The sequence below is a fragment of the Tarenaya hassleriana genome, unplaced genomic scaffold (genome assembly GCF_000463585.1).
Source record: "Tarenaya hassleriana unplaced genomic scaffold, ASM46358v1 Cleome164, whole genome shotgun sequence".
In the NCBI taxonomy this organism is placed as follows: Eukaryota; Viridiplantae; Streptophyta; class Magnoliopsida; order Brassicales; family Cleomaceae; genus Tarenaya; species Tarenaya hassleriana.
The window spans coordinates 82,364-95,354 of NW_010965062.1; the positions used below are offsets into that span (position 1 = coordinate 82,364).

The 12,991-nt window shown below is 37.8% G+C and overlaps 3 protein-coding genes across 4 annotated transcripts; all 3 read left to right on the forward strand.

The window, feature by feature from the left end:
* The first annotated feature begins 1,341 nt into the window (after window positions 1–1,341).
* Window positions 1,342–5,221, forward strand: LOC104809772 (C2 and GRAM domain-containing protein At5g50170-like). Of its 2 annotated transcripts, none has more exons than XM_010535849.1 (7): window positions 1,342–1,414; window positions 2,186–3,310; window positions 3,403–3,585; window positions 3,655–3,938; window positions 4,246–4,362; window positions 4,438–4,688; window positions 4,763–5,221. In XM_010535849.1, the coding sequence occupies exons 2-7, from the start codon at window positions 2,224–2,226 to the stop codon at window positions 4,908–4,910; spliced, it is 2,070 nt and encodes a 689-aa protein (XP_010534151.1). In that variant the 5' UTR covers window positions 1,342–1,414; window positions 2,186–2,223; the 3' UTR covers window positions 4,911–5,221. The 2 variants fall into 2 exon arrangements, with proteins under 2 accessions (XP_010534151.1, XP_010534150.1); XM_010535848.1 differs by lacking the exon at window positions 1,342–1,414 and adding an exon at window positions 1,828–1,901.
* Window positions 5,222–7,417: 2,196 nt separating this feature from the next.
* LOC104809774 lies at window positions 7,418–8,336 on the forward strand. The gene has a single exon (XM_010535850.2). It carries the CDS (start codon window positions 7,685–7,687, stop codon window positions 8,102–8,104), a length of 420 nt encoding a protein of 139 aa, XP_010534152.1. The 5' UTR covers window positions 7,418–7,684; the 3' UTR covers window positions 8,105–8,336.
* A 979-nt stretch (window positions 8,337–9,315) lies between these two features.
* LOC104809775 (protein NBR1 homolog) lies at window positions 9,316–12,899 on the forward strand. The gene is made up of 8 exons (XM_010535852.1): window positions 9,316–9,359; window positions 9,468–9,530; window positions 10,083–11,056; window positions 11,132–11,255; window positions 11,339–11,602; window positions 11,722–11,859; window positions 11,961–12,506; window positions 12,655–12,899. The coding sequence occupies exons 2-8, from the start codon at window positions 9,501–9,503 to the stop codon at window positions 12,751–12,753; spliced, it is 2,175 nt and encodes a 724-aa protein (XP_010534154.1). The 5' UTR covers window positions 9,316–9,359; window positions 9,468–9,500; the 3' UTR covers window positions 12,754–12,899.
* The last annotated feature ends 92 nt before the right edge of the window (window positions 12,900–12,991 follow it).

Consider the following 12,991-nt stretch of genomic DNA (forward strand, 5'->3'; position numbering starts at 1 on the left):
TAGACAAGAGATACAACCGAGACTTCAGAATATTAATCCAATATTCAATCTCAATAAACCCGAAAGAACAAGCTGTAACTTAGGCAGCAAGCTAACCCGTAACTTATGATTCCGGCAACCAAATTCCAATTTCTCCGTAGAAATAAAAAACTCAGAGGCTCTAGAATAAGCATACCGATTTCATCTCAAACGAAGAAGAGATGACTATCCGAATCTCCAAATCACTTGGACATGTGCTGCTGGAAACTCCAGTGACGAACAGCTTCGGTAGAAACTCCGTTTCTCCGATTCTGATCGTTAGAATCAAAATCCCACTGGACAAAATCTAGAACAATGAGTGTAGAAGCTCTCCTCCAAAATTCAGATCGATCGGACAAGAAATGGATATCCGATCGAAGACTTGATCACAGCTGCACAAACTGTTTTCTTCACTCTTTCTCCCCACTCTTTCTTTCTTCCTCTCTTTTCTCTTGCTTGGATTTCTTGTGTTTGTGATGATCTTCCCTGCACCTTGAGCTCCCTATTTATAGGGAAGAAAAGCTTCAAATTAATGATGAAAAAAAACATCATCATTTGATCCACTTTGAAGTCATGTTCAAGAACAACTCATCCATGTCCAAGAACACTTCACCCATGTTCATACAAGGTGTACACAACTCATACATATGGGAGGAAAACCCCACAAAGTTTGCGATGTTGTTGTTGTTTCTTCTACAATATTTGGATAATTGTTTGTGCAGGCCAGAGGGTGGTTGGTTGGGGTACCATTCACATGCTGGATTTGGATGTTGGCTTTCTAACATCCAAGAGGTAATTGCAGATAGTTGCCTTTTCTGCTGCCATGCATGGAAGTTCTTATGCTCCTCCATTTTCTGACATTGGAATGTGAGTTTTGGTTAGTATTACTGCTTGTAATTTGCATCCTTTTTGGTCATATTAACATTCTTACCTTCTCCTTGACTCATAATCTGTTGCTGATAATATTGTTAGATGTTATCGAGAGACCGCATCTTTTATCTTCCATTGTCATTAAATGCTTGCGTAAAGAGTTTTGAAGCTCTGAGCTGTTGCAGTTGCGGTAGATCCGATTCAGAGTGCGAAAGGAAAGGAGGGTCCCTCTGATTAATCGGCAGACAGACAATGATGCTTGGCAGATCACATCAAACCTTGGGCATCTTAACAAACCAGGTAGGTACTTCTGTTCTGCCTGAAATTATGTGTTTCTGATAGAATGGTTCGGCATTGGACCTATAATTCGTGTTGCCATGGTGGTCAAGAGATGCTGAATCTCGTCATAAAAGCATAACAAGGCCGTGCAAGAGGAGGACGAGTTGCCACCTGCCGATTGTGAATGTGGGAAGACAAAAGACTCAAAGAACATGTCTCGAACCCTCGGGGCGATGTCTTCTACAATGTTTCTTCTCTTTCCCCTCTTTAGAAAGATAGTTAATGAGAAACAACTGACTTCGCTAGACGTTTTATTATTATAATTTGAAACATATGACCCTTGACCAAACAATGATAATATTATTATTAACATGTGGTTTTTCTGCTTTCATGTTTTGCTTTTCATGTGATTTATTTAGTTAGCGGTAAGAGCAGCATGTTGTTCCTCTCTTGTGATTTATTTAGTAATGTGGTTAATTAGAACTGGTTGCATATCATTGTACTCATCGACAGTTTTCTTGAATTAGTTGACCATTTAATCCTATGGTTGGAGAACAATGACTTATCAATTAATTCTCCTTGAAGCCAATAAACGAGGCCATGTTTTTAGCAGTCTCTACACAACTCCCAGATTGTTGTTCTTAATCCACTGTCCTCTCTGTTTTTTCCCCCTTCCATTGCTGATATATTGATAGCAAGTGGATCTCTGTTTCGTCTGTTCGGGAAATCGATAGGTAATGTTATTTCCGAGCTGCCATGTTTCTCGGCATCATCATCATGTCGTGAGACAAAAAGGGTTCTCGGAATAATCCAAGTTTCTTCCTCGATTTCGCCTTTATTTTTTATCAAAGAAACTCTCTGAGATGATAGCTTAGAACAAGTGGGGGCTCTGGGGTTTATGGATTTGGTGTCTTCCCACTTTTAGCAATATTCTGTTGGTCTATGCTGTGTATATATATGTACATGCAAATTTTTATTATATATGTATATGCTTATGATCTGTGTTCTGGTCTTACAGGGTAAATCCTTCTCAGACTGTCTTTTGCAGCTAAAGATATGGTTTCCCCCAAAGGTCGGAAACACCATGGAGGGAAGAAACTGATGAAGGCAATTGTCAGTAACCTGGATAAGCTTTGTCATAAGAAAGAGGATGATGCCTCTAAAGGAAATGATAATGATTCATCAGATCACATCTCGGTATCCAATAACAAGGACTCCCCAGGTGGATTTTCCATCCCCTCTGCTTGTACCGGCTTTGAAGACGGGCTTGATTTGATGCAATCTAGGGACAGAGAAAACGACGAGATGCCAGAGAATCTTCCGGGCGGAGTTCTTGTCAATCAGAATTATCTGGTCTCACCCCGTGAACTCAACATATTTCTCTTCTCGTCGAGTTCGCAGTTCAGGAGGGAGTTTGCTGAAATTCAAGGGACAAAAGATTTACATGAAGGGCCTTGGAGAATGAAACCAGGAGATCCTCCTGCTCTGACTCGGATTTTGACATACATGACAGCTCCAAAAAAGATAATGAAGTCTGTCAAAGCTACCGAGGAGCAAGTTTATCTCAAAGCAACGGGACGATATTTTGCAGTTCATGTTAGTATAAGCACACCGGATCTTCTATATGGTAATGCTTTTAAGTCAGAGTTGCTTTACAAGATCCAACCCGGAACCAAGCTACCTTCTGGTGAGGAATCTTCTCAGCTGATTGTTTCGTGGGGTATCCGCTTTCATCAAAGTACTATGATGAAAGGTATGATTGAAGGAGGTGCTAAACAAGTTATGAAAGAGGGTTATACACAATTCTCCGATTTCCTTTCTAAGAAATACAAAACTCTGGATTCTGTCGGTTTCTTGGACAAAGATCAGATTCTCGCGACATTGTCAGAACAGAAGTCTGATCTGAAATCAGCTTTCCGATACTTCTGGAGATTCCACGTCATCTGTCCCGTTGTTATGTTTTTGTACGTTATGGCGCATATTCTGCAATGTGAACCCAACAAAGTCCAAGGTTTCGAGTTCTGTGGACTTGATTTGCCCGACAGTCTCGGAGAGCTTTTCACGGTCGTAGTACTCGCCCTTCTGTTGCAGCGTGTGTATAGAACGAGTCTGCATTTTATACAAGCTAAAGTGCATGATCGAGGTTAAATGAAAGATCTTTGTTTAAAAAACACGCAAGAATCGTGAATTGCTAGCACAATCCGATTGAAATCTTTTTCATGTTTTTTATTTCAGGAAGTGATCATGGAAGCAAAGCCACTGGCAAAGGATGGATTCTCACAGTAGCTTTGATCAAGAGCATGGATTTGGCTTCGGTGACGAGGGCCGAGCTTTCTGATCCCTACGTCGTTTTCACATGTCGTGGGAAAAGACGAACGAGCTCTGTAAAACTTCAAACTCAAGATCCCGAATGGAACGGTAAGAAAACTTTTTTACTTGAATAGGTGGTAATTGAGTTTGATTCAATGGACTTCTTATCACTTGCAGAGGTAATCGAGTTTGATGCAATGGAAGAACCGCCGTCGGTGTTAGATGTCGAGGTTTTCGATTTCGATGGTCCATTGGACGATGGTGAATCTCTCGGGCATGCGGAGGTTAATTTCTTGAGACATTCATCGGATGAACTCGCGGATTTATGGGTTCCTCTAGAGGGTAATCTTGCAAAAGCTTCCAAATCAAAGCTTCACTTGAGGATCTTTCTGGAAAACAACAATGGGATTGAAGCAATGAAGAACTTCTTCATTGAGGTGGAAAAGGAAGTCGGAACAAAGGTAAATGCTGTGGGAAGAAATTCAGATATTTGTATCCGAAAGTCTCGGGTACCCGAGTTATGGGAATTCAACAAAATGTTCGGATACTCACTGCGAATCCAAAAACTGTTTTAAAAATAGAATTATAACCCAAAAAAAATACATAATACTAACATAATTGGTCCGAGTATCCAAAAATTTGGATATCCAAACTCATACTCGTGAAAAATTGACAGACAAAAATGTATATATTAAAATTTTCGGATACTCGTCTCATACTCGTGAAAGACCGAATTTCGTTCCTGATTCCTCGTCTCATGGATTGCAGTTGAGTATTCAGTCGCCACGGAAGAACTCGGCTTTCCAGAAGTTGTTTGGATTGCCACACGAGGAATTTCTTGTTAAAGAATACACATGCCAATTGAAGAGAAAACTGCCACTGCAGGTTTGCTTCTGATCTCTTTGCTTCAGACAAGTTTCTGAGATCCGTTAAAGTTTACGTTTATGCCGTAATTGACAGGGCAAGATCTTCCTGTCGGCAAGAATCGTGGCGTTTTGCTCCAGCTTTTTTGGGCATAAGACCAAGTTTTACTTCCTCTGGGAAGATATCGACGAAATCCGAGTTCTTCCTCGAACGTTTTCTTCTTTGCTGCTCATCATCCTGAAACAAGATCGAGGTCTTGACGCGAAACACGGGGCGAAGTCTCGAGACGAGAAAGGAAGACTTTGCTTCTATTTCCAATCGTTTGTTACATTCTATGCAACCTGCAGGTATCGATCATCGGGATTCTTGTCTTCTGGATTTGATGTTTTTTTTTCCGTCTCCTAAAAACGTGATTCGGCAGGATAATCATGGCTTTATGGAAGAAAAGGATGTCAAGAACAGAGCATATGGAAGAAGAAGATACAATGGAGACAGCATTCTTTCCTAAAACAAGATGTTTCAAATGCGGCAGGAATTCGAGATTTCGAAGGTTTACAAGTGTGAATTAGGGACGAGCCGTAGTTAAGGTTGTCGGGAATCTGGCGATGAACTCGTTGCCTTTCGCAGGTAAGTTTCGATTTTTACGGAGGCAGCCACTCGCTCACGACACAAGTCTTCTGCCTCCGACAGTGAAGGGTGGATCGTGAACGAGGTTGTTCCCCAACACAAACGCAAAAGAGAGTGTTTCCAGTCCTTTGATGTGTATGTACTGCTGGAAAAAAAAAAAAATATATATATATATATATATATATATGGAAGAAACGAATCCTTAATATATGTCGAAACTCGTAGAAAATGTGGAAATTCGGATATAGTTTTATAGTGTATATCACTTTCAGAAGAAAAAAAATATATTATTTATGTTTTTTTTTTTGTTAAACTATTTATGTCTCTTGAGATCAACGAAATGCATTTTTGAAATAAATTTGTATTTGCAAAAGGTCCGATGATGTGTTGTTTAATTAAAATTCATGGAACCTTTAATTAAAATTCATGACTTTTGACGTAAATCACATATAACCTTCATTACAATGTAGTGTTCAATCATATAAAGAGCTACATAAGATTTCATACGTAATCATCCATAAGTTTTAATATATATATATATATATATATATATTGTTGACTTTTCTTTTCTTTCTTTTTTTTTTTTGTAAAATATCCATCACACAAAATAATCCAGAATTGTTTCCTTTTCTTTTCTTTTTTGATCAAATGTCAAATTTTACATAATAAGAAACGTTTGGAAAACGTGCAAATTTCAGTTTAGTTTCTATCAATCAAAAGTTCAAAGTGTTCTTACATATATATATATATATATATCATATTTAGACTCTTTAAAAGAGCTCTCTCTCTCTTCTTTTTTTTTTTTTGTGAATTTCACGTTTTTCACGCTAAGGCAATTGAAAAGTTTGATATTATCTCTAAAATTTAATGTCTTTTTCCCTTTTCCTGACGAAATTCACCGCAATTTTTTCTTTGCAAAAATATATCGAAATATAGCTATAGTTTGTGTTTTATGCCAAAAAAATGTGAATTTACAAACTTTTTATAAAAATATGTTTTGTTACACTCTTCCATTGACCCCGTTTCTCTAATTTCCTATTTATACCACAGTAGTAATGACGATGACCAAAAGATCATATATAAAAACTTAGTATCCGTTCAAAAATTATCATGTCGATTATATATATATATATATCCTTAAGATCATTTGCAGTAATGTGAGCTCAATAATCCGATCAAATTCCGATTTGCTTGAAAAAATATAGAATCTAAAGAACATGACAATTAACGTCTTAACTAGAGTAGACATAATATCCGAAAAAACTGAATCGATCTATTATTCGATTCGTATTCGAACTAAAAATTCGGATATTCAGAGTCAACGGATCGAATACGAATATTAATTTTAAAATATTTATCGGATACGGATTTTATTTTCTTATAATGATTTATTTTCATTCTATGTCATTTCTGATTTGTTGGAGAAATCGATTTTAATGTCTCGTAAATAATTTAATGTTAAAATGTGTTATGAGAAATATTTTGGGTATCATACTATATTAAAAAAATTAATATTACCACGTATTATATTCTATTGCATTATAGAGAAAATTCAAATAGAATTTTGCAATTTCTTTTTCCCGATTGTGTTCATCGAATGAAGAAGTTGTGCTGCATTAACAAACGAAGAAGATGAAAACACTAACAAATCAAACCTTAACAAACACAAATCAAACTAAACCGTAACAAACCAATCCAATCGAACCGGATATCAAACCGGTCACTTCTTCTTCTGACGCCACGGTTTTGTTCTTTTAAAAAACGATGCAAGTGGAGAAGCCGGAAAAACAAACAAAGGGCAGCGAGGATCCATAAATTAAATGTTTTATTGGGTGTTTATAATTAACATTTGTAACCACGAAATCTTGTAGAAATCACAATCTCTAGGAATCTTTAGCGGTTGATGTATTTGGTAAACAAATAAAAAAATAGTTGTTTTTAGTTCCCCCCATGATTTTTTTTATTTGGATTAAATTTAAATTTTAAAAAGTCTCACATTTTTAATTGTGTATCATAAGAGCAATCTTTTCAAATCGAATATATAAAATTAAATTTGACAATATATAATATATTCAATTTAAATATGGTCTAAAGTTGAATAAAAGCAAAATTTTAACCAAACTAATCAAATTCGAATTAAATACAGATTACAAGGACCATTTTAGAAGATTAGTAGCGAGGACTCCCGAATCAAAATACAGCAAAAAAAAATGAGTATAAAAAAACTCAAATAATAAAATAACTAAATCCAAGACCCGAAATGCAAATGGCCACTCATTTAATATAGTATGTGTTTGGTAATGTATGTCCATTTCCTGTGTATGCATTGGTGAATGGATTCAACCCACGAGTAATTAAATTGATTAGTTAAATAATTAAAGGAATGTTTAGGGTCGATATAGTTAATTAACTTAATTTAATTATACAATTAAATACTAATTGTAGAGATGCATATACATGAACACACCCGCAGAGTGAAACATTGGACCAATCATGATGTACTCTTTGCCTCTTACGAACAACGCATTCACTCCAACCTCCCCATGTGCCTTCACATGCTTCCCCAATTCCAAAACCCTAAATTATTTGAATTTGGAATTAAAAAAATGACTCCAAAATTCGAATTTCCCATATTTAATTTCAATCCCGATTCCGTTCGCAAACTCTTACCACATTCTCTCTCGCGTTCTCTTCTTCTTTTCTTCCATCGATCTCCATGGATCTTCGCAGGACCAGAGCACCTTCATCGTCGTTATCGACGGCAGTGACATTGACATTCACTTGTGTTCTCTCTCTCTCCGTCTCCTCCTTCATCTCCATCTCCGCCGCGAAATCAAGCACCAACAACAACATCTCGGTCATCGCCGTCGTCGTCGTTTCCGTCGCCGTCGCTGTCACAGCGGCGATTCTTCTCCTGACGGCGGCGCGAGCGACGATGGTAGCGTGGATCACGGTGCTGGTGCTCCTGGCTTTCTCCGGCAAGCGACGCCGCGTTTTGGCGCGGGAAGGAAAGAGGATAACGGCGGATGTGGCGGTGGGTTTGGTGGAGGTTTTGGTGAGAGAGAAAGGTATCGTCGCCGTGGCTTGCGCTGTCGCCGTCAGCTTCATGGCGGTGGTTGGCGTCAGAGAGATGTGAACCTTCGACTTAGAAAGATGAAAAAAAAAATCTTTTATGGCTTTTTTGTTTATTTTTTCTTTCCTATTTAATGATATAACCATATGCCATATGGCATGAGAAGTCAATGGGTTAATTTCGAACAGAATAGCTACTAGCATACATATGTTTTTTTTAATAAATTGTAAAAATCTCGTATTTTTTTTGTAATATCGTAAATTTACGGGGTGGAGAATATAATTAATATTTGTTATTTCTTCTGTAACTATATTATATATGATGGCATTTTACTAAAATCCAATGATTTAGTTAGGTTAATGAGATTTGATATCGATATATTATGTTTAATGATTCAGATAACACACATAACTTATTCAAATATAATTTATTTATTTTACTTAAATCCCGATCTTTACAATTTAAATAAGAAATCTGAAATGGTTATTCTCATTAACACAAAAGTAAGATATCTAAAAAGATTTATTTCTTATTCTAATTCAAGAAATATGAAAAATTTTAGTTGGTTGGATACCTATCATTTTTTTTTACATTTATAATATTTAATTAATTGGAATTTTTTCAACTAAGAGATTGAAAAAACAATAAGTTAGGAGAAAAAAGATAGAAAAAGTGGAAGTTTTGATATTAGATTCGGGTTTGGGTTGGAAATAATTCGATTCAATTCTTTCGTTTTTATAAAAATACGTATCAATTTGTGATTATATTATTTTCAGTTCATTTTCGATTCCGATTTTTATTACGAAAATTTTAGATTTTTTATTTTTTTAGATTTTTTTAAGATTCAGTTAGTTTATGAAAATTCGGCTTTATAATGTTAAAGAAATACTCTAAGATGAACTGACACTTAAAATAATGTTCTATTAACTTCATTAGAAAATTAATGAACGATGACATTGTTATGGATTGCAGATGTTATACTAACTATATAAACCAATTGTAAATTTTATTATATCATACATCCACTTGTCCAATTCAATGACTATCCATTTACTTACAGCTCCCACAAATATATATATATATATATAGATATATATTTGTCCAAATTAATTTCTTTTTATTGGAGCCCCAAAAAGTCTATTTCTTATTGGCTAAGTCATAGTATAATTTGTTTCGTATTATTAAATTAATTAATTATCATGATTTCTATTTATTTATGCTGCCTAGATTCACATTCACACGCAAACGTCTCTCTCTATATCTATATATACCTATCTTCGCATTTTCGATATTCTAATGCGATAAAAGCGGATTACGGGTACGCCTCTTGGGAACTTTTCCGATTCCCGATCATCTCTTTGATTTCTCTGAATCCACGTATGTATATATCGATAGACATTACTCTATCTCGTGTTTTGGTAATTAGGGCTTGTACACGGCTAACGGGAACGCGCCAGAGATGGAGCCTTGTACTGAACTTGTGATCAAGGTTTGATCTTTTCTCTGCTCTCAGTTCTGGGTTTCTCGTGTTTTTGTCTTTTTTTCCTTCTTTTTGTTAGGGTTCTTTTCTGGATTTTGCATGTTCTTCTTCATCAATTCTATCTTGTGGAAAGGGAAGGGAAATTGTTGAAACTGTAAGCTGCTTCTGGGCTTAGCATTTCCACTAATAGTCGACTCGTGAATTTTCATGGGTTTTCCCCCTGATTTGCGCTGCCTGTTTCAGACACTGGTTTGATACTTTTTTGTTCCACTGTTTATTCGATTGTTGTCGATTTACTCCGGTTTATCTGCTTGAAGAAACATAAACGTTGAGAGTGGTAAGAAATTACGTTTATTTCTTCATCAATTTGATCGACTTTGTATTTGTGTTTGTGTTTGTTTCTGTTTCGATCACCCAAGCATTTCTTAAACTTATTTTGTCCTTTTTGCATTTTTAGTAGACCAATTTGCCAAACTGACTCGTTTTGGACACTATATTGATGTAATTTTTTTTGTGCTTCAACCCAAATGTCATTTAAATCCCCTTGTATGATGCGTGCAGGTGAACTATGGAAGTGTGCTTCGACGTTTCAGGGTGCCTGTTAACGCAAATGGACAGCTTGATATTGACATGACCCATCTTCGGGAGAAGATCATTTCTCTCTTTAATCTCCCGGTGGATGCTGAACTGTCTCTGACTTACACCGATGAAGATGGAGATATGGTGACCCTTGTTGATGACAATGATCTTCATGATGTGGTGAATCAGCGCCTTAGATTCTTGAAAATATACGCTCAACTGAAAACCGGCATCTCAATTGCCTCGTCTTCTGCAGCGAGTAGTGAGTGTTCAACACCTGTGGTGGGATTGCCACATATTGAAGACCACCTTACCAAAATTCACGAGGGTCTGAATGAAATATTGATGGCTGTGCCAAATCCACTGCGTGATACCATCTCAAAAGTATCTATGGACCTAGCATCCAGCACTGTATCCAGCAGTCCTGTAGTTGGGGAGATGCTCCATTGTATTTCCAAGCTGGGCCAAGTGACACATCCTCGTGAAAGTAGTCCTTCCTCACTTGTCACTCAGACCGTCTCTGGAGATGGAGGGTTGCCATCGGGGTCCACAACCTCAGGTCCTTCCTCGGGCAGGGAGGTGCTAATTACTAATGTACCTGTGGTTGATCTGAATTTGGAGCCTCCGTCTGATGGAAAAGGCCCTTCCTCTTGTGAGCAGAATGTTTCGAAGGAGACTCGGAACCAATGGAGACCCTTTGCTCTGTCACCTAGTGTCCCTCCAAAGACCACCACCTTTCCTGCTTCCTTCTTGTCATTTCCGGGTGCGGGTTTCAATGAATGTCCATTTAGTGGCACTCCTGTGAATTGTGACTCCAGCCCAAATTTTTTTAACAAACATCCTCCTCCTAGTTGCCCAGACAAGATTTCCTTTTGTAAGTACCATGAGCATAAGGGCATCCGCTGTGATGGATGTGGGGTTCTTCCAATCACTGGACCTAGGTTCATGTCAAAACTGTAAGAATTATTTATTCTTCGAATTCTAGAAGTTATTAGAGGATATTGTTTTGAAACTTTGCTCAATGCTTTCAGGAAAGAAGACTATGATCTCTGCAGCACCTGCTTTTCACAGATGGGTAATGAGAGGGATTACATCAGAATGGACGAGCCTGCTTCAGTCCGAGTTTTTCGTAAAACCACGGGACCAGCGATGATTGTACGTGGTGCCTTTCCATTATCTGTAAGATTCTCTTACCTATTTAAGGCATGCAAGTTCTTACCGTTTCTTGTTATGTATAGGGTCATAAACCTCGGGTTAGCTACCCTGCGCCTGTGCAGTCGCTGCCTCAGGGAGGTTTACGTTTTAGGACGGGTCGGCTTAAGCTAGACAGTCGTTTCGTCTGTGATGTGAATGTAATAGACGGGACTATAGTGGCTCCATCTACTCCATTCACTAAGATTTGGCGTATGAGAAACAATGGCTCCCTCGTATGGCCCCGTGGCACACAGCTTGTCTGGATTGGTGGAGACAGGTTCGGCAACTCGGTGTCCGTTGATCTAGAGGTTTGGAAAATATCTTTTTCTTTTGCTAGTCTGTTTTTTTTATTGTTTCTTTATGAGGTTTCATCGACATAGAAGCATCTGTCTAATGTCTCTAATATTATTTCGTTCAATGATTGCAGGGTGTGGGGATTGACAGTGAGATCGATGTTGCAGTGGATTTTGTTGCACCTGAGACACCTGGCCGTTACATATCTTATTGGAGGATGGCTTCCTCTTCTGGTGTTAAATTCGGGCAACGTGTGTGGGTGCTGATCCATGTAAATATCAATGCTTACTAGCCCTTTTTTTTAGTGCCTCTTTGCCTAATGACTTATTTTTTCTCGGTTAAATTTCTTTGCTCATACTTTTTCGAGTACAGGTTGATGCATCATTGAAGAACTCTGTCGTAAGTGGGTTCCATGGACTGAACTTAAATGCTTCTCCTGATGAAGATAGCTCTAGTGAAGTCTCTATCTTGGAAGCTCTTACACCCATCGCCGATTTGAAACCAAAAGTGGAAGAATCCGAAGCCATGGAAAAGAATGGTTTGCGGATTGGAAAAGTTCCTCCTCCCATTTCTCATCCTAAACATGCTCCTTCGTCTTCTTCAAGCCAAATCATTGACTTAACAGAGCTGATAGCCCCGGCCAAGGCATCACATGGACCTTCCTCTTCCAAGGAGATACCGATTTCATTTGACAAGTGTAAGGAAGTGAGTGGTTCTGAGCAAGACCTGCTCACGGGACTCGACGGAAAGAATGACGTCGAGCAAGCCCTGCTTAAGGAACTCGAGGAGATGGGTTTCAAGGAAATTGATCTTAACAAGGAGATCTTGAGGAAGAACGAGTACAACTTGGAACAATCTGTTGACGCCCTTTGTGGAGTTTCTGACTGGGACCCGATCCTCGAAGAACTCCAGGAGATGGTAATAAGGTCTTCTATAGTGCTTTCGACTTGTATTTACCGAAACCCAGTTGTGTAAAATATCATACGATCGGGTTGCAAGCCCTGGAAGAAGAAAAAGTCGAAATCTTTTGTTGAAAATCGGGTTTTTTTTCACCTGTCGTTTGCAGGGATTCCATGACAATGAAACGAACAAGAGACTGCTGAAGAAGAACAATGGAAGCATTAAGGGTGTGGTGCTGGATCTTCTGGCCGGCGAAAAGGCCTGAACTTTGGTAATGAACTCTCAAAAGGGTCTTTGCCTTTGATTTGGGATTTGGAGCTCTGCCATTTAAAAAAAAAGATATGTTTGGTAAATAAACCTCTTTAGTTATCTCTATGGTTTCTCGTAGTTTATTTGAATCCTTTGCTTTTATTGCTACGTTTATATATATATATATATATATATATATATATATATATATATATAAGACTTTGTTTTGAATGCAATTTATGTGGTTTCTGTGT

Coding starts and splice junctions, on each gene's coding strand:
- LOC104809775 (XM_010535852.1), top strand. CDS start 9,501: ATGGAGCCTTGTACTGAACTTGTGATCAAG. Junction 11,603..11,721: donor CGGTGTCCGTTGATCTAGAG/GTTTGGAAAATA, acceptor CAATGATTGCAG/GGTGTGGGGATTGACAGTGA. Junction 12,507..12,654: donor TCGAAGAACTCCAGGAGATG/GTAATAAGGTCT, acceptor TGTCGTTTGCAG/GGATTCCATGACAATGAAAC.
- LOC104809772 (XM_010535849.1), top strand. CDS start 2,224: ATGGTTTCCCCCAAAGGTCGGAAACACCATGGAGGGAAGAAACTGATG. Junction 3,311..3,402: donor AGCTAAAGTGCATGATCGAG/GTTAAATGAAAG, acceptor TTTTTATTTCAG/GAAGTGATCATGGAAGCAAA. Junction 3,586..3,654: donor TCAAGATCCCGAATGGAACG/GTAAGAAAACTT, acceptor TATCACTTGCAG/AGGTAATCGAGTTTGATGCA.
- LOC104809774 (XM_010535850.2), top strand. CDS start 7,685: ATGGATCTTCGCAGGACCAGAGCACCTTCATCGTCGTTATCGACGGCA.